General features: G+C 62.4%; 1 protein-coding gene across 3 annotated transcripts; it reads right to left on the bottom strand.

The window, feature by feature from the left end:
* Positions 1–656: 656 nt before the first annotated feature.
* RGS19 (regulator of G protein signaling 19) lies at positions 657–17,992 on the bottom strand. 3 transcript variants are annotated; one of them, XM_049816458.1, is made up of 6 exons: positions 17,926–17,992; positions 5,687–5,829; positions 5,382–5,518; positions 2,789–2,863; positions 1,567–1,801; positions 657–949 (listed from the first exon to the last, which is right to left on the bottom strand). In XM_049816458.1, the coding sequence occupies exons 3-6, from the start codon at positions 5,480–5,482 to the stop codon at positions 761–763; spliced, it is 600 nt and encodes a 199-aa protein (XP_049672415.1). In that variant the 5' UTR covers positions 5,483–5,518; positions 5,687–5,829; positions 17,926–17,992; the 3' UTR covers positions 657–760. The 3 variants fall into 3 exon arrangements, 2 of the variants coding, with proteins under 2 accessions (XP_049672415.1, XP_049672414.1); XM_049816457.1 differs by lacking the exon at positions 17,926–17,992 and adding an exon at positions 8,613–10,911; XR_007508076.1 differs by lacking the exons at positions 657–949; positions 1,567–1,801; positions 2,789–2,863; positions 5,382–5,518; positions 17,926–17,992 and adding an exon at positions 8,613–17,434 and having other exon boundaries at positions 5,722–5,829.
* Between the last annotated feature and the right edge of the window lie 4,321 nt (positions 17,993–22,313).

The following is a 22,313-nucleotide window of genomic DNA, read 5'->3' as shown; positions in this document are numbered from 1 at the left end:
CCCCTTCAGAGGCCCTTGGACAGCTTTAGAGATGGGGGGGAAGGGGGGCCCATGGCCCCAGGGTGCTGCCTGCCCTCTGCTCCATCCAGCTGGGCTGCAGCACTGCTCCCCGTGCTGTCGGCCGCTTCAAACAGACGGAGGAGTGATGTAAACCTGACAAGTTTTTATATGTACAGAGACGCTTGCCAAACCCTCCCTCCCACCCCTCGAGTCCCCCAATAAAAGCCAACAAAAGAAGCATTTAAAATTAAAAAAAAAAAAAAAAAAAAACAAACAAAAAACCAAACAACAACAATCGACCTCCCCCCACCCCCAAAAAAACCCCAACCCAGTCCCCAACTGGGTCTCAGGTGGGAAACAGGGACATGCCATGTCCCCAGGTGTGGTGGAGAGGGGATTAAAGTGACCTCTTCAAAACGGGGTGCAGGTGGAGCCAGGGAGGGGGAGCCGGGCCCCAGGCGCTCTTCCGCGCGCTCCCGCGAGCTTCCCCGGCTCGCTCCGGCCAGCGGCAGGGACGGAGCAGGGGTTCAGTAGTACGAGCCGGCCTGGGCTGTGCTGCCGCAGCAGCATCAGCCCCGGGAACAGTCCTGGAGAACGGCCCAGAAACCGGGGTGATGGTTCATAGGTAAAAAGCTAAAAACTTGGGGAGGGGGCTGGCAGGGAGGGCGGCAGAGGGAAGGAGGCACCGAGCTTCCCCCCACCCCCCTTCCCACGCCAGCCACCGCGTCCCTGCCGACGTCCCTGTGGCCGGCGGGTGCCTTTAGGACTCCGAGGAGGAGCGGGAGACGCTCTGGAGCAGCGATTTGTATATGGCAGAGTTCAGGAAGCGAGGGTAGGAGTCTCTGTGCATGAGTGTGTAGATCTGGAGCTGCGCGTCGTCGAAGGTGTGCGAGGACGGCTCCTGCATCTTGCGGTTGATGACCTCCCGCACCCGAGAGTCCAGGCTCACCTGGGTGACAGGGAGAGAAATAGGGGGGGTTTGAGGGATCCCCAATGACAAAACCCCAGTCCCAGCGCCCACCCCTGCACAGGCTCTCTCGGGAAATTGGGTATCAGCGTGGCCAAATGCGGGGAGACCACAGCGTGTTCCACCCCGGAGTATATGTGCACCAGAGCCAGGGTGTTTTGGAGAGAGCTGCGGAGAGGTCTCTGGGTCCTCCCTGTGTCCCCTTGCTGGGCAGAGGGAGGTGGGATGGGGTGCTCCCCCCCTGGGTGCCCCCACTTTGGGGGGATGCTCTGAGCTGGGATGCGGCATCTCCTCGGCCCGCTGGTGCCCTCGTGAGGTTTTGGCCCCGCAGCACAACCCGGCCCGTGGTCCCGCTGCCGGCCGCGTCCCGGGGTGGTTTTGGGGGGCTGGGGATGCCTTCCCCTCCACCGTCCACAAGCAAGAAGCAAACCCGTTACCCTGCCAAACTCCTCCCCAAATACCCACCCCCCTCATCCCCAAATACCCACCCCATCCCCAAATTGCTGCAGAGCTGCAGCTGGGACAGAGCCGTCTCCCTAAAAAAACATCTCCCCCCCCCATTTTAGCCTGAGCCACCCCCCAGGCGTTCTGCCCCGTACCTCCTTGGGCGAGAGGATGGAGATGTAGTCCTCGTAGATCATCCTGGCCTTCTCGTCGATGGTGTGCTTGTTGCACTCGTTTTTGAGCTCCTCGCACGCTAGCCAGAAGAGCATGTTCTCCTCGCTGTACTCAGTCCGCAAGAACTCCCGAAAGACGTTGCGTCCCGCCGGGCTCTTCATCAGCTTGTCGAAGGACTGTGCCCAGCCGCGCACCTCCTCCGGAGTGGGTTTGGCGCTGCCAGATCCCGGTGGGGAAGGCAAAGGGACAGCGTTACGGTCAGCCCCGGGAGGGCTGCGGGTTCCCCGCTGCGTGGTCCCTCCCCGAGCGGCTCGGCCGTGCTCATCCCTGGTCCCATCCCAGAGGGACTGTGCCCGAACGCATCCCTGGTGCTCATTCCTGCTCAGGCTCCGGTTATTACGGAGGCTTTGGGAGTTCGCTCACGGCATCTGTCCCGGCTCTGCCTGGCCGGGCTGGAGCACAGGTTTGGTTTCAGCTGAATTTCCCAAACTGAGGTGTATTTTGGTGCCGGCTTTGGACAAACCCAAAAGGGAGCAAAAGCCCTTCCTGCAAAGGAGCTGCAGCTCTGATCCGGCCAGGGAGAGACTGACCTTGGTTCATCATCCCCAACAGCTGGGGGAGGCAGGGAAGCTGCTCCCCAGCAAATAGCCATTACCTGCAAATAGCCACCACCTGCTAAAGCAGGGCAGGAGCAATCATCATCAGTGGCTAATTAGCGTGTCCGACCCTCTAATCCTGCTGTGCCAGGCACTGCAAGGAGCACCCACAGCTGGGCTGTGAGTGGGAGGGGAGGGGGGGGTCATACCTGTCCCCCAGGGAGTGGGTGCTCGGTGCAGGGCATCCCCAGAACAGGGTGCTTGCAGGATGAGGCTCTGCCTTTGGGACACGGCCTGAAAGCTGCTTAGGTCCTTGCGTGCCTCAGTTTCCCTTTGCAAAGGGCCCGAGGGCCAGAATTGCAGAGCGCTGCAGCCCGTGGCTCCGGGCTCCCTGTTTCTCAGTGGGAACCAGGGACATGCTGCTGGAAGCGACACTGGGAACCCCCAAGTCCTGGTGCCCCGATCCCACTCCCCGTGTGTGCACCAGCAGGCAGGATGCGGGGCTGGGTGCCACGGAGGGTGGCAGCGGGGACAGTGATGTGCTGTGCTGTGCAATGCCAGTCCCCCCCCCCCCCCCGACCCCCCCAGGTACTGCCCCTGCACTCACCACGCTTCACAGTTTGGGATGGTCTCCAGTTTGGTCTCCCGGGACGCCCTCCATGCTCGCTCCCGGTCCTCGTTCCTAACGGGGAGATGGAAAGGTAGTCAGGGGCGTTGGGGATGCACCCAGACCCCCACCTTGACCCCCCCAACTGGCCCTGGCCACCAAATCTCCTCTGTGGGCACCAGCATCCCCCCGCCCCGTCCCTGCCAAGATCCTCCCAAACACCCTGCCCGCCCCAGCACCCACTGTGCGGGCAGCACCCCGGCTCCCTTGTGCAATTTTTGCCATCATCGTGCAAGGGAGTTTCCTGCGCTCCGGCACTGCCGTGGCCCTGGACCCGCTCCACCGGGACGTGTGCCAGGACCAAGCTGGAGCCGGAGCAGCCGCGGGGCCGGGCGGCTGTAGCCGGCAGAGGTCAGTGCCGGCTTGGCCCACGGCAAAGCCGTCATGAACCGCCACGAATAAACACCAATAAATAAATAAATGGGGGCAGTTGCGGGGTCCACGGCTGCAGCCATCGGAGCTCAGCACCGCGGTCTGCTCAGATCCTGTGCCTGGTTATCCCGGTCTCCAGCCGGTGCTGGCCCCAGCTTGCCAAAGAAGCCGGTGGCCAGGATAGATGGAGAAAAGCGAAGTGCCGGACCCTGCACCCCCCGGGACACCCCAGCACCGGTCCAGCCCAGAGGCCGAGCGCGGGATGGAGGTGCCGGGGCTTGGGGGTGCCAGCACCCCCTGTGTGTCCCCCCCATCCTTTACCCCCAGGGGTGCCGGTGGTGCAAGGGGAGAGCGGCCTCCAGCCAACTTCCCTCGAATTTCGGTGCCCAGCACTGACCACAGCGCTTCCTGCTTGCGACACCGTCCCTCGCCGCTCGCACAAGATTAAATGTGCAAACTTCTCCCCTGGCAGCAAGGGTGGAGAAAAACTGCAGGCATGTCCCTGCCCACGCCGGCCCTGGTGCTCGCTGCCTGGCACGCTTGAGCCCCAAAAATGGTTGGCACCGGCCACTGCTTGCTCCGGGAGCGGGATACTGGAGGGATTTCTGCCCTGTCTCTGCTCATGGCCTCTTGCAGAGATGGAGGAGGGACACAGGGAAGGGTCATCCTGCCCACGACCAAATGCCACCGAGCCCTGGGCAGTGCCTGGGAGGAAGATGTTCAGGGCAGGCTGGGAGGGAAGCCAATCGCCACCCTCGCAGCCTTGCAAATGCAAGAAAAAGAGATGGAATCAGGTGAGATGGGGCCCGAAGAACACAGCGGGGGTTTGCATGGGGCCGATGCATCAGTGCTGGGGACGTGCCATGGGTTTGCACGGGGCTGACATGGGTGCTGGGGATGCACCAAGGGTTTGCACGGGGCTGACATGGGTGCTGGGGATGTACCGCGTGTTTGCACGGGGCTCGGCTCCGCGGTTTGTAGCTCCCCCAAGCTCAGCACTGTCGGCGGCTGTAAAGCCCAAAGCTGCTGCAAAGCCCGAAGCCGTCACCAATCTCAGGAAGGACTGACGCTGAGGATGGAGAAGAGCAGACGGGCTCTCCAAAATCTGGGCTATCTGAGAATAAGGAGCTGGGGATCCTCGGAGAGGATGGGAGATGCAGCTGCAGGCAAGCGGCTGCTTATGTCCTTGGCTTTGGGCAGCACTGGGAGGCCAGGGCCAGACTCTGCTGCTCCAAGGCAGAGCTACCTGGGGGGGCTCCCACGGACGAGGGGGGTCCACTTCGGGCAGCACACTGGAGCTGCGAGAAGGCAGCGTGACGCGGAGCAAGGAAACCTAGCTCTCCTCCTGACCCGACCTGCCTGAAACAGGCAGCAAAATCCTCCTGCCTGCACAGTGCTGCACCCAGGGGTCCCGCTGCCCGGCCTCGTCACCCTGCCCGGGCACAGCCGGGTGCCCCGGGAGGGTGGGCTGGGGAGGCAGAGGTTGGGCAGCTCGGCTCAGCGCCGCGCCGTGCCGCCGGCGCTGCCTGCGGCTTCCCCCGCGCAGCCGGGCTGGGGACATCCAGCCCCGGGAGAGCCGTTAGTGCAGCGGCGTTCCCGGTGCTGCTTTCTGCTCTATATATTTTAAAAGATTTGGCCGACGGGCAGGAGTCACGGTGCAGCGAGGTGAGGCTCGGGCTCACCAGGCTCCGCGTCGGGGGGAGAGCAACACACCGTGGCACCGCCGATGCCCATCTGCTCCAAAACACCATTTACACCTTTTCTAACCACAGCACCCAATTCGCTCTCAATTCCCAACCCAACCCAAGCACACGAGCGGCCCGGAGGCTCGGCTCGGTGAGCGGGACTGGTTCCATCCCAGCCGCCCTCCCGCACCCACTGCCTGCGGGCACCGCGAGCCGCACCAAAGGGCTGCAGAGCACCCAGGGGTGGGGGGCTGCTGTGGGACCCCCATCTCCCTCGGGAACCCCATCCGCCTGCTCCGGCAGCAGCCGTATCCAAGCGCTTGGTGCCGCAGAAAGCACGGAGCGACCCAGCAACACGCGGGCGACTCTCACGCCTCCCCTGCTTACGGGACCCTTGAATGTCAAACGACGATATTGGGTGGGCGATGCTCGCCGCCCCGTGGGACCCTCGGGCCGGGGTGGGCGGTGGGACGTACCACGAGCAACTGCAGCAGCAGCACCAGCAGAAGCAGCAGGCGTTGGGGCGGTGGTTGCTGGCGGGTTGCACCGTTGTCGGAGAAGTCTCATGCCGGGACATCGGAAGGGGTGTCTCTGCGGACGCGGGTCCTGCGTACTGAAAAGCAGGAGGGCAGGGAGCGGGTGAGCGAACGATTATCTCCCACCAAGCGCGAGCAGCCCGAGGGAAACGAGGGACCCCCGTGCAGTGACTTGCTGGGATTTAGTTTTGGCTCCCGCTTGCCGTCCCGGCCACCGGCCAGCCTTGAGCTGGTCACCGCCTCACCTGCGTCCCAGCCTCATACACGGTGGACGGGGTTGGGTCGTGCTTCGGGGGCTCTTCTGCTGCTCTCCGCTCCTCCCAGTCCGCGGGTGAGCCGTGCCGCCGAGACCCCCCGGCTAACGTCCCTGCCGCCTCCTGGACGGAGCCTGCGGGGAGAGAGAGGAGCAGCACGAAGTTACCTTCGCAGAGGGACCCCCCCCCCGCCGGCTTCCAGCGGTTTGGGGAGGGGGCTGCTCCATGCTGGGGAAAGCCCTTTTGCAGGTGGCAAGCTGGGGCATGGCAGGCAGACAGAAAAACGTGCAAGAAAAGGAAGCGAGAAGGAAAGGAGGAGGGGAAACACGGCTGCAGAGGCTCTGCCAGCCCCACGCTTCGCCCGGGACCCCCTTTCCCACGCTTTGGCAGTGCTACCGAGCCCCACAGACACCAGTGGGGTCAGGCAGGTTGTGGGGGTCAGCGCCAGCCTCGTGCACCCCCGGCCATACCCCGTGCCATGGGGAAGCAAAGCCGGATCCCCCCCCCCGGCGTGTTCAGGGCCAGGATGGGGAAGTCGGAGCCGCTCCACGGCATCATGTGAGTGGAAGGAAACGGGGTGTGTGTGTGTGTGGGGGGGTAGTTTTCACAGCTCCCAGCACTGAACCAAAATTCACCCCGTGCCAAGCGTTGGCCGAGTCCGGCGCTCTGCACCGTTGCTGCAGGATAATCTCCCCGTGCCCTGCCCACCGCCGGCAGGGATGCTCCTGGGCAGAAGCGGTGCTGGGTGCTGAGCACCCACCTCCATGCAGGTGGTGGTAAGGATGCGGTCACGGCCGGCTCTACCTCCCTGTGCCCCTCCGAGGGCGGTGGGCAGCAATCACGGTCCTTCTTCCGCCAGAAGGAAGGAACGGGAGAGGGGGGCAGCAGGCAGGGAGAGCCCCCGGCCGCCTCGACCCCAGCATCCCTGTCTCGAGCTGCCCCAGGTCTCATCAATTCCCCAGCACGGCCATCGCCTGGCAGCTTTTCCCATCAGCTCCTCGCCTGGGCCCTTGCAAACCCTCCCGCCGGCTCCCATCGCTCCCGCAGGAACGAAAAAGGAGAGAGTCTGTGTTTCGCTCCCAATTGTCCCTATTTATAGCTCCGAGTGCTGGCAGGACGGCTGTGACCTTGTCACCCGGCTCGGCAGCAGGCTCAGCTCCCTCTTGCACCGCGCTGCCCTCAGGTCCATTTAACCTCCCCACTTTTTTCCTTTTCCTTTGCTTTCCCTGGCCCGACCATCTTCTCCTCCCGGCACCCGCTTTTCTCCCTGCCCACCCAGGGTGACATCCCAGTTCCGAGCCCGCTCACCCCACGGTGCCCAGTGCTGCTGGGGGGGCTGCAACCCCACAGTGGTACGGGGGAAGCCAGGCTCCGGGCACAGCTCCCAGCGGGGCCGCAGCACTAATTACAGCAAACGGTGACGAGGTTGTGGGAAACGGGGCGAGCAGGAGGAAAACCTGAAGGCTGGAAAAACCTGAAGGCTGGGAAAACCCTGCTTCCTCCTAGCTCGCCCCAAAGCAAAGGCAGCCCCAGCTCTGCCATGGCCCCGGAATGTTGAGCGCGTGAGGGACAGGGACGTGGGGACAGCGCGTGGCATTGCTCCAGGGGGACTTCCAGGCATTTTGCTTCTGCGGCTGGTGCTAGACCTTGGCCGGAGCAGACCCGCAAGCGGCTGAGCCAAAACACCCCGGAGAGGCGGCGGGATGGAGCGGCATCCCCCAGCAAGGAGCATCCTCTCCCCACGTCCATGGGGTGCCCTCAGCACCCGGCCAGATGCAGGGTCGGCTCGCTGCTCATCCTGGGTGCTGTGGCACCCACCTTGGCTGCGTGGGCTGTGCCAAGGGAGCCGGGAAAGAGAAGTGAGGCGGGGGGCAGCGAAGGGTCCCCCCCCCCGGCTCACGGCACCGAAAGGCAACGCCGGCGCGCTCCGGATTGGCGCCGTAGGGCGATGCCATCACCCTCTGGATTTGCGGGGCTGGTTTCCCAGCCCCGTGCACCCCTAAACACGCCCGTAGCCCCCCAGCCCACCACGTTGGCGGGGGGGCCGCGTGCCACGGGGCCGTTTCCGTCTGCACCGGGGCCGGCGGATAAGGAAGTGCCGGCGGGCGGTGGAAGCCTATGAGCGCCGGAGAGAAGGCGAGGGTGCGTGCGTGAGGCCGTGAAAAGAGGAAGGATGACAAAAAAGGGGACGTTTCCCCAGCGGAGAGAAGAAACGCCCCAAAAGTTGCCCTCGCCCCAACCCCGGGAGCTCCGGGAGCCCCCCGGGAGCTTTTGCCATCATCGCCTGGTGCCCGCAGCACCCGGGCTGGGAGTCCCCATGTGCTGGGTTTCCCCGGACCGCGCCGGCTCACGCGGCCGTGACGTCCCCGCTGAGCCTGGCACCGCCCCGTCCTCTCCCCAAACGGGAGAGGGGGACCCCCCCCACGCAACCGGACAAGACGAGTTCTCCCTAAAATGACTTTCGAAGGGAAACCTCCTATTCCATCCACCTGGCTGCTTCTTGCACCAGGGCGCTGGGTCAGCTCCGTCCCACGCAGCTGCCCGCGAAGCGCCCTGTGCCCGGCTTATCCCCGGCCAAAGCAGTCACCAAAACGGCCCTGTGCCAGCTGCGGTGGAAGCCGTGGCATCGAGGTGCCCACACGGGAAAAAACCAAGGCGATGCTAAATACTGGCCAGGGAATGACACCGCTCCACGCATCCCACTTTCCCCCAGTGACCCAGCTGGGGACGATGCCCTGAGCGGCGTGGCATCCCCCTCCGGCCACCCCCTCCTCTGCAAAGCGGGGCACAAACCGGTGCCCACCCCCGGCGCAGCCTGTGCCGAACCCCCAGCGTGCCCACCCGACCCCATGCCGTGGCTGCTGGAAGGACACGGGGAGGGGAGACACGGGGGGAGCCGGCAGCGGTGTGTCCGTACCTGCAGCCTGGCCATCGCGCTGCGGCGGCGGGTGCCAGCCAGGGTGACCCCGGCTGGCTCAGGGGGTGCGCGGCATCGCCGGGACCGCCGGGTCTGAGGGCAGGGAGATGGGAGAGAAAAGAAGAGAGAAAGAGAAAAGAAAAGCAGCCGAACACATCCTCTCACAGGAAAGGGAGTGGTAAGGGAAGTGGCAAACTCAACCGAAGAGTTCAGACCTTTTTTGGGAAAGCCCCGGCAGGGCCCGGCTGCTCTCCTTGCCGCTCCACGGCGGGGCCGGCCGCCCCGACGGGGCAGAAGTGGGACAGAGCGAGTCCCGCCGGTGGCTGAGCCGGATCATCCTCCCGATTCCCACCCCTCGGCAGGATCCGGCGGCTGCCGCAGGCACGAGGGCAGCTGAGCCGGGGCTCCCCGACGAGGACTGGCACTGACCCTCCCATGCCGGCTGCAGCCAGGCATCTCGGAGATAGCCCGGGCACGCCGGCATTGGAACAACCCCACGGCCAAGGAATGGGCTTTGCCGAGGAGTGATGAGCAGGATACGTCCCCAGGGTGGGCACGGGCCGGTTCCCGGTACCCAGCTGAAGCCGCTTGGAAGCGAGGGTGCTTTCTGCCACGCCGTGCCCCAGGCGTCCCCGGGGCTCCGGTGCTGCCCGTGGGGTGAGGGTGCCGGCTCGGCAGCGAGGTGGGCAACGAGGGAAGGGGGCCGGTGGCTGAGGGTGGGCTGAGTCAGAGCCTCCCGTGGTGCCTCCCGGCAGCATCGTCCCTGCCACGCGGGGATGTGCCAGTCCGCCTGCTGCGCAGAGCGAAGCTCGGCTCCCTCGGCCAAGAGTGACTCACAAACAAAGTTGTTCGGTTTTTTTTTCCTCTTCAGAAAAAAAAAAAAAAGGAGAGAGAGAGAGAAATCAGACGCCCAACCTCTGTTTCCTTGATTAAACGTGCCCTCGGCACCGCTGTGGGCAGAGGGGGGCTCTGGCCCTGGCACCACACCAGCAACCGAAACTGGTTTGTGGTCTCTGCCGGCGGCTGCCCCCGGCTTGCACGGGCTCGCCGCAGGTGGAAAGGGGGAGAAAAGGGCAAAAAGAGGGAGGTGGGGATGCTGACACCCCCCTGCGTGCTCCCGTGGGGCTGGGCCAGGCGCCCGGTTGCGACACATGCCCGTTATCAGCCCGGTCCAGCATCTCACTCGGCGCAGCCGCTTCCCTCGCCTTCCCGGAGGATGCCGAGCTGTTATCTCCTCTCTTTCCAACAGTGCGTACCCCGGCACCCAAAAACCAACGCGGTCGCACCGCCGCCGTCCTCAACTCCACCCCGTCTGGATGGAACCCCCCCCCCCATCACCCAAAAGTCACCTTCCTCCTCGGCAGCTCCTTTTTCTGCCAACACCCACCCCACCATCGCTGCTGTCCTCACGGGCGTTCAGCGGGGCTCTGTTTCTCTGGTCACCTGAATCTCATTTATTTTCCAGATGGTTTTCCAGGATTCCCTTTGCCGCTGCCGGGCAGGGCCAGCTCCGAGAGCTGGAGGCTGCCAGGATGCGGCCACGCTCCCACGGAGGACCCCCCAGCACCCCCAGCTCGCTGGCCGTGGGGCACCCACTGACACGGAGGATATTTTTATTCTCTGGCCACCTCCAGTCCCGGTATGAGCTCTCCACCCCAGGAGGGACCTTCCCTTCGTATTTTATGGGTCAAAACCTGGAGAGCAGCTTTGCTACTCATCACAGACCCCTGTGCGGATTGCTCGGCCGGGGGCGATGCACAAATCCCCCCGGTGCCGGTGAAGACACCATCCCCAGCCCAGCTGCCGGCACGGCTGAGCCCCCCGCTACACACCAGCGATGCCTTGGTGGGGAGCAGCGCCGGATCCGGCCCCTCTCCGTGCCTCGGAGGAGCTGGGAAACACCCGTCGCCTGCGAGACCGGCCACGCTGGATCAGTACGAGCAGATCTCGGCTGCCCTGGCTGTCTGCTGCTGGATTCTCTAGTGTCTAATAAGGGTTCAGCCCAGCCTGCAGCTTCCCCGCCTCCTCCCTGCCTTTCTCCCGGGAGGGACCCAGCACCTCCGACCTCTGCCAAATTTGGCTGAAACCGGCCACCGAACGCAACCAGACGCGAGCCAGCCCCGCGGGCAGCCCGGGGAGGCGATGGGGGGGGCCGGCACCCTGCGGCCCCCCCCTCTGCCAGGGTTACCCCGTGGGCAGGCACCGTCACCGAGCCCCACAGCTGCCGGCCGCCCCCGCAGCCTGCCCCAGCCACCTGCCAGCGGCACAGGAAGTTTTGGGAGCTATTTTTAGACCCAGCTTTCCCCCCCCCCCCCGCCTCCACCCCGCCTTAGCAATCTATTAAAAAAAAAGACTGAAGAGGTGAGGCTCAAGCCTCCCGACTCTGCGGGGACAGGGTTGGGCTAACCCCGATACTACCGGCATCGAGGTGTCAGCGGTCCTGAGCACCGGCCGGGTCGGGATCCCCGGGTCGTGCCGGGACGAGGGGGTGGCGATGCTCACGTGGCCGCGTCGCCGCCGAGCGCGTGTTGCTGATAACGCCGGCAGATGTGCCCGCGCACGTGGCGGAGGCGGCGGCGAGCGGATGCCTTTGGGGGAGTTCCTTTGCCCGGCCGTGATTTTTCTGCCATCCCTCGAGACTGGAAAAGCAGGTCCTGGCGATGGGAACCGGGAGATGCCGCAGCGTGTCCCAACACCTCCCCGGTCCTTCACACCGTGAGGGCCGACAGCCCCGTGGGCACCTCTCCTGCCAGTATGAGGATGATGCCGGGGTCCTTCTCCGGACCGGCCATATCCTCTGCTCCCTGCACCTCTCCTCGACTGTAGCCGGGGCCTATTTCTGCACCGAGCATCCTCCGAGCCAAATCCCACCGCGAGCCTTCCCGAAAGGACCACATGAACCTCTCCAGCACCTGCTGGAAAGAGGCGAGCAGACCCGCGGCTCTGTCCCGGCACGGCCACCGCGGGCTGCCGGGTGGCACGGTGGGCGCAGCACTGCCGGCACCCGCCCCTCCGGCCCCGGCTCTTGCACTGAAATGCAGTTAATAGTTTCATAGCGTAAAAATAGCACCCACGACAATCAGCTGGGGGATTTAATAAGGCAAGCCCTGACAATTATGTTTCTATTAGTAGAGGTATCGTGGCGTTTTTAAGGCGTTTGGTAATGATCCATGGGAAAGGACAAGAAAGATCACGGTAATCGATACTCAGCAGGGGCTACACCACACGGACAGAGCCCAGCGGCTGACGGAAGGGAAGAGGAAAAGGAGGGATAGGGCATCGGCATGGCCGGGGTAAGAGCTCAGCCAGATGGGTGGCAGGGTGCTCCTTGTCCATGGGGTGCTTCCAGCCCAGGACCTCCTCGTCCCTATCCCAGCACACGCCAGTGCAGGCAGCACCGTGTCCCCCTCTGGGGACCACAGGGCAGAGGAGGGGGCCTCAGTGGCAATTTGGGGTATAGGGATGCTAGGAGGATGCGAGGAATTGCCCTTTCCGAGGAAATGAGGAACCAGACAGAGAATCAAGCCAGGATCGGGATGAAAAGGAGGGACCCTGCCTCACGGGGAAACGCTGGATCAAAGGGGTCGCTTACCGTGGCTCCGAGCGCTCCCCGACGTGGCTGATGGGCGATTTTTCTCCCCAGCCCCGGCACGAGACCAAACCCCGCCGGCTGCATCCGGAGACCCGCGCCAGCACGGGAACGGCTGGCCGGGCACAGAGAGGAGATTTGGGAGCCTGCGCCGGCACGGGCAGGAGGTGGGACTGGCTGCACCGAGGACAGGTCTGGCCCTGCTCTCCAGCCACGCTCCCTGCCCAAAACGTGGCCCCGTGTGGCATTGATGTGGGCAGGGCAGGGCCGAGCCCGGCAGCCGGCTCAACCAGCGGTGGGACCGGCCGGGCTGGGGTTACACCACCACGATGGCTGGGGACAAGGGGGACCACCCCAAAACTCTGTACCCTTGGGGATACTTGCCCGCAGCTTTTTATTCACCCGGACAGCTGTGGGCCCCGCTGCCTGCACGCTGCCGGTCCTGATGGATGTTTTTTTGAGGTCTGGCTTCAGGCACATGTCACATCTCGCTGGTGAGCACCCAGAGCTGTGATGTCCCCCAGGCTCCAGAGCCAGTGCCACCACGGGTCCCTGGACCAGAGCTCGCAGAGGCAAGCTGTTGCTTGTACCAGTAAGAAAAACTTCCTCCCGCATCAGACTTTGGTCCTATGTTAAAACAGCGACGCACTGCCGGAGTTCCCCAGGAGATCGTCCTGCAGGCAAATACCCAGGGCAAGGGGGATTTGGTGACCCAATACCCTTTCCCAGCTCCGGAGCATCTCAAGGGACATAGGTGATCCCTGTGCTGTGGTCACCACAGCCTCACAGGCGCCGGGGCAGTGGTGATGCTCTGCCCTGCCCCAGCTGTGACAAGCAACTCGTGTCCTCCGAGACCAGCCGTGCCAGTTATTTAAAACCCGACCAAAGGGGAAGAAAGACGGTGGGGTTCGGCTCAGCCATCGCTGGGGAGGAGCTGGCAGCAGGGGGGAGGAAGGAAACGCTGTCACCCTGCGTGGCCCCTGTGGCACAGAGGTGGCCACCAGCCCCGGGACAGTGCCAGCCAGCCACAACCGCTGCATCCCGCTCCATCCCGCTCCGGCCGGGCACGCTGCTGCCCGGACAGGGCTGTGGGAGATGGCTGGGGCGGCAGGAGCCTGGCCATGGGTGGATGCCTGTCGCAGGCATTCTGGGCTCAGATCGTGGTCGTGGGCCTCACTGGGGATCTCAGCGAGAACCCCGATGTGACAGGCCGTGGTGATGTCCTTTGCCGAGCCCCCGGGACGCTGCAGGGCTCAGCTGCACCATCGGAGGACACAGGAGCTCGCCTGCCACCACTGTCACGGCAATACATTTCCCTGGCTCTAAACCCCCTTTGCGAGCTCTCTCCTCGTGGTGAAACCCACGCCAGGCTTGCAGGCAACATCTTTCCTTGTTTTTTCTTGTTTTCCAAGGCTAGCTTGAAGCTCTCCCTTCCTTTTCCGGGGTTCCTGCCCGCTAATGCCAATATGTACCTGTTTGCTCTTCTCCTGCCCTTTGCACTGAAACGCTGCTTGGGCATTTGCCTTCTGTCAGAGGAAACTACTTAAGCCCTGGGTGGGTTCATGCCTGCAGGAGGGGAAGCAATTGGAAAACCCAAACCCTTAACCCCAAACCCTTTTGCTGGCTCCCCAACCCCCTCAATACTGAACGAGCAGTAAATCCAGCTCCCGGAGCGGGCTGCCAGTGCACCCACAGCCTGTTCCCTGCACCCAGAGCCACGGCCATGCGCAGGGACACCGGGGGCTCCGCTCTCCCTGTGCCTGTTGCTGCCCCAGAGCCTCCGCGGCCTTTCTGCCTCCGGAGCAGGCAAGTGCTGACAAGCAAGTCTGGAGCGTGGCAAAGCTGGGCCCCCAAACCCCGCGGATCTTCACAGTCTGAGCAAAGAGCCCTCAAAAGGTCAACTGAGGCTGTTTCCAAGCGGTTAGAGAACTGGAAGGGCAGCTTGTTATAAAACTCTACCATGCATTTTCCTGCTGTCAGGAAACCCCCTTTTTTCCATGTCTAAGATGAATGTTAAAGCTGAACCCCAAAGGACTTTGTTGTTGCTTGCTGCTCCACCCTCCCCCTGGTTAAATCTCTGCTTCCACAAAACGGCCAAAGGCAGGAGGTTTTGCAGGACGGGTGAGCGGCAGAGCGCTCCCACCTCTCCTGGTAAATTCATCTGGGGCAGCCAAGGTCCCACGGATCCGGAGGAGCCGATGGGGTGGGCTGCAGCATCACCCTCCGTGCCCATCCCAGCGGCCAGGGAGGGGGGAAGTCACAGGCGGGAGGTCTCTGCCACCGGTCCCTGCCAAAGAAGGAACTCAGTGGATTTCCAGCCAAAAATAATAGAAATAAAATAATTCTCTGTGCTCCCAGAGAGCGCTTTCAGAGAAGGGCGAAGGGTCGATCAAAACTCAGGGGTTGCTGCTTTGTTTTACACAGCGGTCTGGATCCAGCAAAAGCCAGGATTTTGCCTTCACTGTAGTTTTACCCCCAAGCCACCCATTCCCGCATCCCCAGGTCCCATGCAGCACCCGGCCAGGGGACGGACTCACCCCGCAACTTTTGGACTGGAACGGCCACAGCCCACCCCCAGCAAGGCACCGAGCCGGCAGCTCCTGCAGCGCATGCACAGCTGGATTTAAGGCATCTGATCCCTAAAAAAAGTTATGGGTGTCCTGAAACCCGTGGGTGTGGTGGGAAGAGCCAGCTGGTGGAGTTATTTGCTGCAAGCAATGCTGCAGCTCAATGCTACCGTTGCATGGCCGCTGCAATACGGATTCGGGACTTTGTGCAGGTCACCCTCCCTGTGCTGCATGGGGCGAGCTGTGGCAGAGCAGCTGGGGAAAGAAATGGGCTGGCCAAGCCCAGTACTGATGGAAACGAGCTGGAGGAAGCTCATGCAGTGCTGGGTGCGGGACGGTATGAAAAGGGAGATGCTTGTGGGGCTGGATGCCCATTCCCTGAGCCGGCTGAAGGAGGGGCAGCGGTGGCCACCGCAGAGCAGCTTCCCAGGCTGCGACAGGGATGTTGGAGTCCCTGTGAGCCGCCGAGTTCAATTTCTTCCCTCTTACACCACAGAAGATATCGGACGCTCTTCCCCCACCCTGTCCCCTCCACGGGCGAAAACGATGTTGTAACACGTTGGGGGATGAAAATAACTGGTGCTAAAGTCCAGTACCTTTTTCTTCCCCCTGAATTAAGAGGTAGCTATGAAATAATGCATATAAACAACTGGCTTAGATCCACCCTGCTCTGAAGAGCTTTTGTAATGGAAATGCATAGAGATGTGCAGAGACGAATAAGGAACTGAGTAATAGGAAGTCTCGGCGAAGGCCGTGGGCACCAGCTCACCCGGAAGGCGCTGTTATTCCAGGCAAGAGCCCGAAGCGCCGAACCCCGAGAGCGCGTGGCACGGCGGCACAAAGGCGGCGATGCCTGCCGGCCTCCCTCTGCCGCGGCTGCTCTGCTTTTGGGGTGCTCGGGCACGGCCAGGGGGTTGGTACAAGAAACCGGCCCCAGGAGCAGGAGGAGCTGGAAGGGAAAGGCAGGGCACCCCGCGGGATGGCTAAGGAGCGGCGCCGGCACCGAGCGTGGCTCTTAACCTCCTCTTGAGCTGACTTTCCAAAATAATTTTATCCAGAGGATAAAAATTTGGAAAAAAAGAGGAAAAGCCACGGCAGGTTGAGCTCACGCTCTGCAGAGGTCGAGGAGTGGCGCGGCGGCCACTTTGCCACTCCGGACCTGTTGCTCGCAGGGAAGAGCCCCGAGCCCTGAGCTCACCCACCCCCTTTGCACGAGCCCAGCTGAAACTCAAGATGCTGTAGCCCAAGTCCAGCCTAAAAGTGAGACTACAACCAAAGATAAGCAGAGACGGGAGAGGATGCACTTGGGGAGGCGGCAGAGATGTGCTGCTCCCGCACCTCAGGCAGTCTCAGCATTAATTACTCTGCCAAGGTATTTTTCTCCCTTACCCTCTCTGGGTTTGAGTTGCGTTATCTGATTATCTGCCTTCAGTTCCTTCTTTTTTTTAATAACAATACCAAAATGGGCACCCGCACCCTGATTGAGATATATTCGTGTCACTAAATTCCTGCTTCTCCACTATAATCTTATGAGGTGGAGTTTGTTTAATTGCTGAAGAACACGACTGTATTTTGATTAGCGGCTTGAGTCATTTGTGGGGAAGGGCTGACGCGGAGGAGCTAAAATCCTTGTAGGGAAATCTGATGTGGCGCTCTCCCTTGGGAGATATTCTGAAATATGTGCCCACTGGGGCGACCCGTTTTCCCAAAGAAAACGATATGCACCAGGCCAGCAAACACCACGATCTCCGCTCATCCAGCGTGACACGGGACGAGCGTCGCTATCGACGGGGATGGTGGAGACGCATCCAGAGGGGAATGAACTCCCCTCGCAGCAGGGAAATCCCTCCCACTCACTTAACACTTTTTGTTTAGTTTCTTAAATAAGGCCATGGATCTGCGCCAGAGCAGCCTCATGGAAGCGGCGGGGAGAGGGAGGTTCCCGGGGGAACCTCTCCGTGCCCAGAGACGTGCCGCGATCCACACGCGGAGCAGCTCCGATGGCCGCGCCTGGCCCTCTCCATCCCTCGGACGCAGGGACGCGACGCCGAGTCGCGGCATCCCGCGACGCTGTCCCACACGACGGGCTCGTGTTGGGCGACGGTCGGATGTCACATCCCTATGAGGGAAAGCCGCGTCCCAGACACCATCGAGCCAAGTCCCTCTACCCAACATTTTGGCCACGCCGCTGCTGGAGGACCCATCGGGGACCGGAGCCCGCTGTCGCCCTGACCTCAGCCAACCTCCCCGAACCTCGGTCGCTTCCCGCTGCCCTGGCCGGCCGGCTCAGGGCTCCCGATGGCTACTGCTCTGTGTGACAAGGCATGGCACCCTTCTGCATCAGGGGTACAGGGAGCCGCATGGAAAGGGAGCCTGCCTGGCCAAGCTGCTGCGTGGATGCTCCAGCACCGCCCTGGCACCCACCTGTGGGTGCAGCAAGGGCCGGGGTAGCCCTGGGCTGAGGATGGGGGGAGATCCTCCCTGCAAGCTCCCCCCCCTCCCCGGGCTGGGCAAACCCCGGTGCAGCCGGCCCTGCGGCTGGAGGGTGCCCCCCTCCTTCCTCCTCCATCCTCCTCCTCCTTCTCCTGGCAGGAGCCCTGCCCTCCCCCGGGGTGATGCGGCGGGGAGGGCCCCCTCCCTGCTCGCTGCTCGGGGTCCCCCCCACCCCCGCGGGTCCCCACGGAGCATCCCTCTGCCCTCCACACCCCCACCCCCCCCAACCCCCAGCCCTCGCACATGGGGCCGGTGACAGGCAGCAGCCGGACGGACAGACAGACACACACACACAGCCCGACCTCGCCATCAACCCCGGCGCTCCACGGTGCTCGGTGCGTGGCCGGGAAGAGGAACCGGGGGGGGGGGAGAAACGTGTCAAAGGGAGGATGCCCGGGGCGGGGGGGCACACGCAGAAGGGAGCGTGGAAAAGGGGGGGGGAAAGGGACACACACACACACACACACACACGCCACAACGTGCAAAGCGCAGCCCTCGGGGAGGCAGCCTGGGTTGGGTACCGGCTGAGGGAGGGGGCGATGGGCCCGTGTCCCCCCGTTCTCCGTCCCCGTCCCCCCCCCCCCCCACTCCAGCCAACCCGCCCCGCCCCGTGGCATCCCACGGGCGGCGGCGGCGGCCCCGGGCCGGGGCGCGGGGTACTCACGGGTCGGGCATCCGCGCTGCTGCCGCCGTCCGCGGCCGCCGGTGTCTCCCCCACCCCGGTAACCCACCCACCCACCCACCCACCCCCCCCCCGACTCCGCGGCCGCCGCCTCTGCGCTGCCTCCGGGCTGGGCACCGGAGGGAGAAGGAGAGGCAGCGGGAGCGGAGCGGAGCGGAGCGGCTGCACTGCGCACGCGTCCCCCGGCCCCTGCGATTGACTTCCTAAAGCAATTGCAGCTTTGGCACTTCCTCACGTCAAAACACACACACGCACACACACACGCACACGCGCACAGCGCCCGGTATGGGCACCCAGCACCGGTACTTGCTGCGTGCACCCTGCGCTGGAACCGTGCACCCAGTGCTGGAAGCCTGCGCCCAATGCTGGCAACATGTAGCAGTTGCATTGCGCCCAGTAGCAGCAACATGGACCCGGTGCTGGCAACCTGCACCAGTGCCGTGCACCCGGCACCCAGTACTGGCATCCGGTACCGGCGCCATGCACCCAGTACTGGCATCCAGTACCAGCACCAGCCGCCCAATACTGGCACCCAGTACTGGCACCCTGCACCAGCACCACGCACCCAGTACTGGCATCCGGTACCGGCGCCATGCACCCAGTACTGGCATCCAGTACCAGCACCAGCCGCCCAATACTGGCACCCAGTACTGGCAGCCTGCACCAGCACCACGCACCCAGTACTGGCATCCAGTACCAGCACCAGCCGCCCAATACTGGCACCCAGTACTGGCAGCCTGCACCAGCACCACGCACCCAGTACTGGCATCCAGTACCAGCGCCATGCACCCAGTACTGGCATCCGGTACCGGCGCCATGCACCCAGTACTGGCATCCAGTACCAACACCAGCCGCCCAATACTGGCACCCAGTACTGGCACCCTGCACCAGCACCACGCACCCAGTACTGGCATCCACTACCAGCGCCATGCACCCAGTACTGGCATCCAGTACTGGCACCATGCACCCAATACTGGCATCCACTACCGGCGCCATGCACCCAGTACTGGCATCCGGCACCGGCGCCATGCACCCAGTACTGGCATCCAGTACCGGTGCTATGCACCCAGTACTGGCATGCCGCACCAGCACCAGCCACCCAATACTGGCATCCGGTACTGGCACCATGCACTCAGCACCGGCACCACGCTCCCAGTACTGGCATCCAGTACCAGCACCATGCACCCAGTACTGGCATCCGGTACCAGTGCCACGCACCCAGTACTGGCATCCAGTACCAGCACCATGCACCCAGTACTGGCATCTGGTACCGGCGCCATGCACCCAGTACTGGCATCCGGTACCAGCACCATGCACCCAGTACTGGCATCCAGTACCGGTGCCATGGTCACAGTACTGGCATCCGGTACCGGTGCTATGCACCCAGTACTCCCATACCGCACCAGCACCAGCCACCCAATACTGGCATCCAGTACTGGCACCCTGCACCAGCACCATGCACCTAGTACTGGCATCCAGTACCGGTTCCATGCACCCAGTACTGGCATCCAGTACCGGTGCTATGCACCCAGTACTGGCACCCTGCACCAGCACCAGCCACCCAATAGTGGCATCCGGTACTGGCACCCTGCACCAGCACCATGCACCCAGTACTGGCATCCTGCGTTTGCACCACGCTCCCAGTACTGGCATCCAGTAAGAGAACCATGCACCCAGTACTGGCACCCTGCACCAGCACCAGCCACCCAATACTGGATGCCAGTACTGGCACCATGCACTCAGCACCAGCACCTACTGTATGCACCTTGCACCAGCACCACGCACCTAGTACTGGCACCCTGCATCAGCACCATGCCCCCAATACTGGCATCCAGTACCAGCACTATGCACCCAGTATTGGCACACGGCACCAGCTATCCAATACTGGCATCCAGTACCAGCACCGGCACCCAGTACCCAATACGGGCACCCTGCACCAGCACTGGAGGTCCCCTCTGCCCCTGTGGGGTCCTTGCCCATCCCCGGAGCGTGGGGCAAGGCTGCCTGTGGAGTTGCCCCAGGGACTGCTTCCCAGCTAAGGGTACCTTCCGAGGAGTGGCTTTCCCTAAATCAGTGGTTTCTCTGCTTTTGTTTTTTTTTTTTTTTTTTTTTCAAAAGGGGGCATTATGCATCGCTAAAAATAAAGGGTGATAAAACTTTGGGAGAGAAAGGAGGCATAAAAATTTCATGATCTTGCCAGCCAGGGAAATTATCCCACTTTATTATTTAAAACCTCATTAAAACCCATTTCCCTGGGAGAGACAATGATCAAACCACCGTCTATTTCAATCCTCGAGACGTTCACTCTGCTACACGGGGAACGTGTTTAAAATAGGCCCCTACGTGTGACAGCTCAGCTGAAAACACCAACCCCGACCCCCCGCCCATGTGAGCAGCATCTCCAAGCTGATCCGGGCGGCATCGCACGGCACCCCCTGCACCTCCCACCATTTCCATCCAATACTCTGGATTTTCCTCTTTTTACCCATCCGGCTCACACCAGTGGGAGCTACAGAGGAGGATCCCACGGAGGATCTGCCCAAGGACCTCTACGGACGAAGCAGGCTCCTTCCTCTCTTTGCAACTTTTCCAAATCTTCGGAGCAGCTCCAGTGCGGAGCCAGGGCTGCCAGGCTGCTCCCTCCTGCCGTGTGACCCGGCCGCCAGGCCTCCCAATTTGCTTTAGCGGTTCATTTAACTGGAAGCTCACAAATGCCCATAAAGGCTCCCACGTCTTCTGGAACTGCTTTGTAGTGTGTGTTTGGGATTTTTAGAAATCCCCATCAACATTCGGGCTTGTGATTCCTTGTGATTCTCGAGCCAGTCTGTCCCTTCGGATGGTGAAAAGACCACGAGTGTTTGATTTAAAAGAAGTCACCTTGTTAAAAAGAAAGTGTGGATTGGGAGGAAATGTTCGGAGCTCCCAAATCACCTGCAAAGTGGTGCTGTTCAATAAGTAGCCAAACTGAGCGCAGTTTGCGCTCACAGTGCCACAGCCAGGCCTAGCCACCTCCTCTTTCAATACACACACACACAGTGGGGAGGGAAAAGCATCTTTTCTAGCAGTCGCAAACGCTCTGATAAATAACCGGGGACGCCACTCCAATTCGGCCTGGAGTTTGGAAAGCTGCTTTCCCCCAGTGCCAGCCTGGGCTGTGAAGCAGGGATGGGAGCAGGAGCTCCTGGGAAGAACAGACAGAATCCTGCCCACGCTCAGAGGTACCGAGAAGGGACACGGCAGCCTCCCTTAAACCGTTTCTGCGCTCAGCGATGACGAGTCGGTGGCAGAGTCCCGCACCAACCTCTCCGTCTGCGCCCCACGCTGTTACCGCATCCCCTGGCTCTCTCTTCCACCCAAACCCTTCCCGGCCTTTTCCCTCTCCGGCGGGTTTCCAGCCCCTCTCCCCGTCCCCGGCTCCCGGCGCTGCAGTAGCGGGACCCGCCCGCAGGTGCCGCCCGACTCCGCCGGCAGCGGCTCGGCGGGGCCCCGGTTCGGTGTCCCCCCCCTCGCCAGCCCCCGGCCACTCGGCCGGTGGGGAGAAGAAAGACGTTCTGCGGGGCAGAGAGCGGAGACTCGCACCGAGTGTTTGCAGAGAAGCTCCAGTCCAAATGCACTTGGGCAGCCGGGGCAGCATCCGGCTGGGTGCTGGTGTCGTGTCCCTTTGGTACCCGATAGGCATTTCCGAAAGCTCCGGAAAGCAGAGAGCGGGGCCTTGGGTGGGTGTTTTCTCTAACTTTTCTGATGGTGTTGCTGTAAGACAGTGCTGTGTGAGCAGAGGTGACCTCTGCCTGCAGAGAGTATGGACCAACGCAAGCACCGGCAAAGCTGGTTTTCCTCCTCACGGAGAAGTCCGGTAACTCCAGGCGGGATGCTAGGGACCAGGAAGCCTCTTCTGCTGAGTCCCTGAGAGGAGTCGGCCTGTGTCATGACTGAGATACAGCAAGACTCCCAACGGGTCTGCAAAGCAGCATGTGATGGAGAAATCCTGTCAACGGTTGCTCAACACCCATCTCCAAAGCACTCTGCAGCATCAGCCTCGCTGGTGCGGCAGAATGGGCTGATCCCTCCCAGGGTGTTTCCAGCTTGTGTGCTCCTCGAGAGAGGCTGGCAGGTAATGAAAGAGGATGTATGAAGGCTGCTGAGATGTTTTGCTTTAGAAAAGCCTCTTTCTCCCACCAGCTACCTGGGCCTTTTAAAGCTTTCTAAGCAGCAGAGGGTAGTTTGACTGGAGTGACCAGAAAAGATGCACCTGGGCCTGGAGCTCGGAGGAAACAACAGTACTCGAGCTATTACAGCCCAAGTGGGAGTTACAGGAGAAGCAACTCAGCTGTCACCGCTCAGGAAGCGCTTGTCAGGGCTGAGATTGTAAA

Source organism: Accipiter gentilis, chromosome 14 (assembly GCF_929443795.1).
Source record: "Accipiter gentilis chromosome 14, bAccGen1.1, whole genome shotgun sequence".
Taxonomy (NCBI): Eukaryota; Metazoa; Chordata; class Aves; order Accipitriformes; family Accipitridae; genus Astur; species Astur gentilis.
This window is presented reverse-complemented; position numbering and strand designations above follow the sequence as displayed.

Coding starts and splice junctions, on each gene's coding strand:
- RGS19 (XM_049816458.1), bottom strand. CDS start 5,482: ATGTCCCGGCATGAGACTTCTCCGACAACGGTGCAACCCGCCAGCAAC. Junction 1,802..2,788: donor ATCCCAAACTGTGAAGCGTG/GTGAGTGCAGGG, acceptor GGGATCTGGCAG/CGCCAAACCCACTCCGGAGG. Junction 950..1,566: donor CCATCCTCTCGCCCAAGGAG/GTACGGGGCAGA, acceptor CCTGTCACCCAG/GTGAGCCTGGACTCTCGGGT.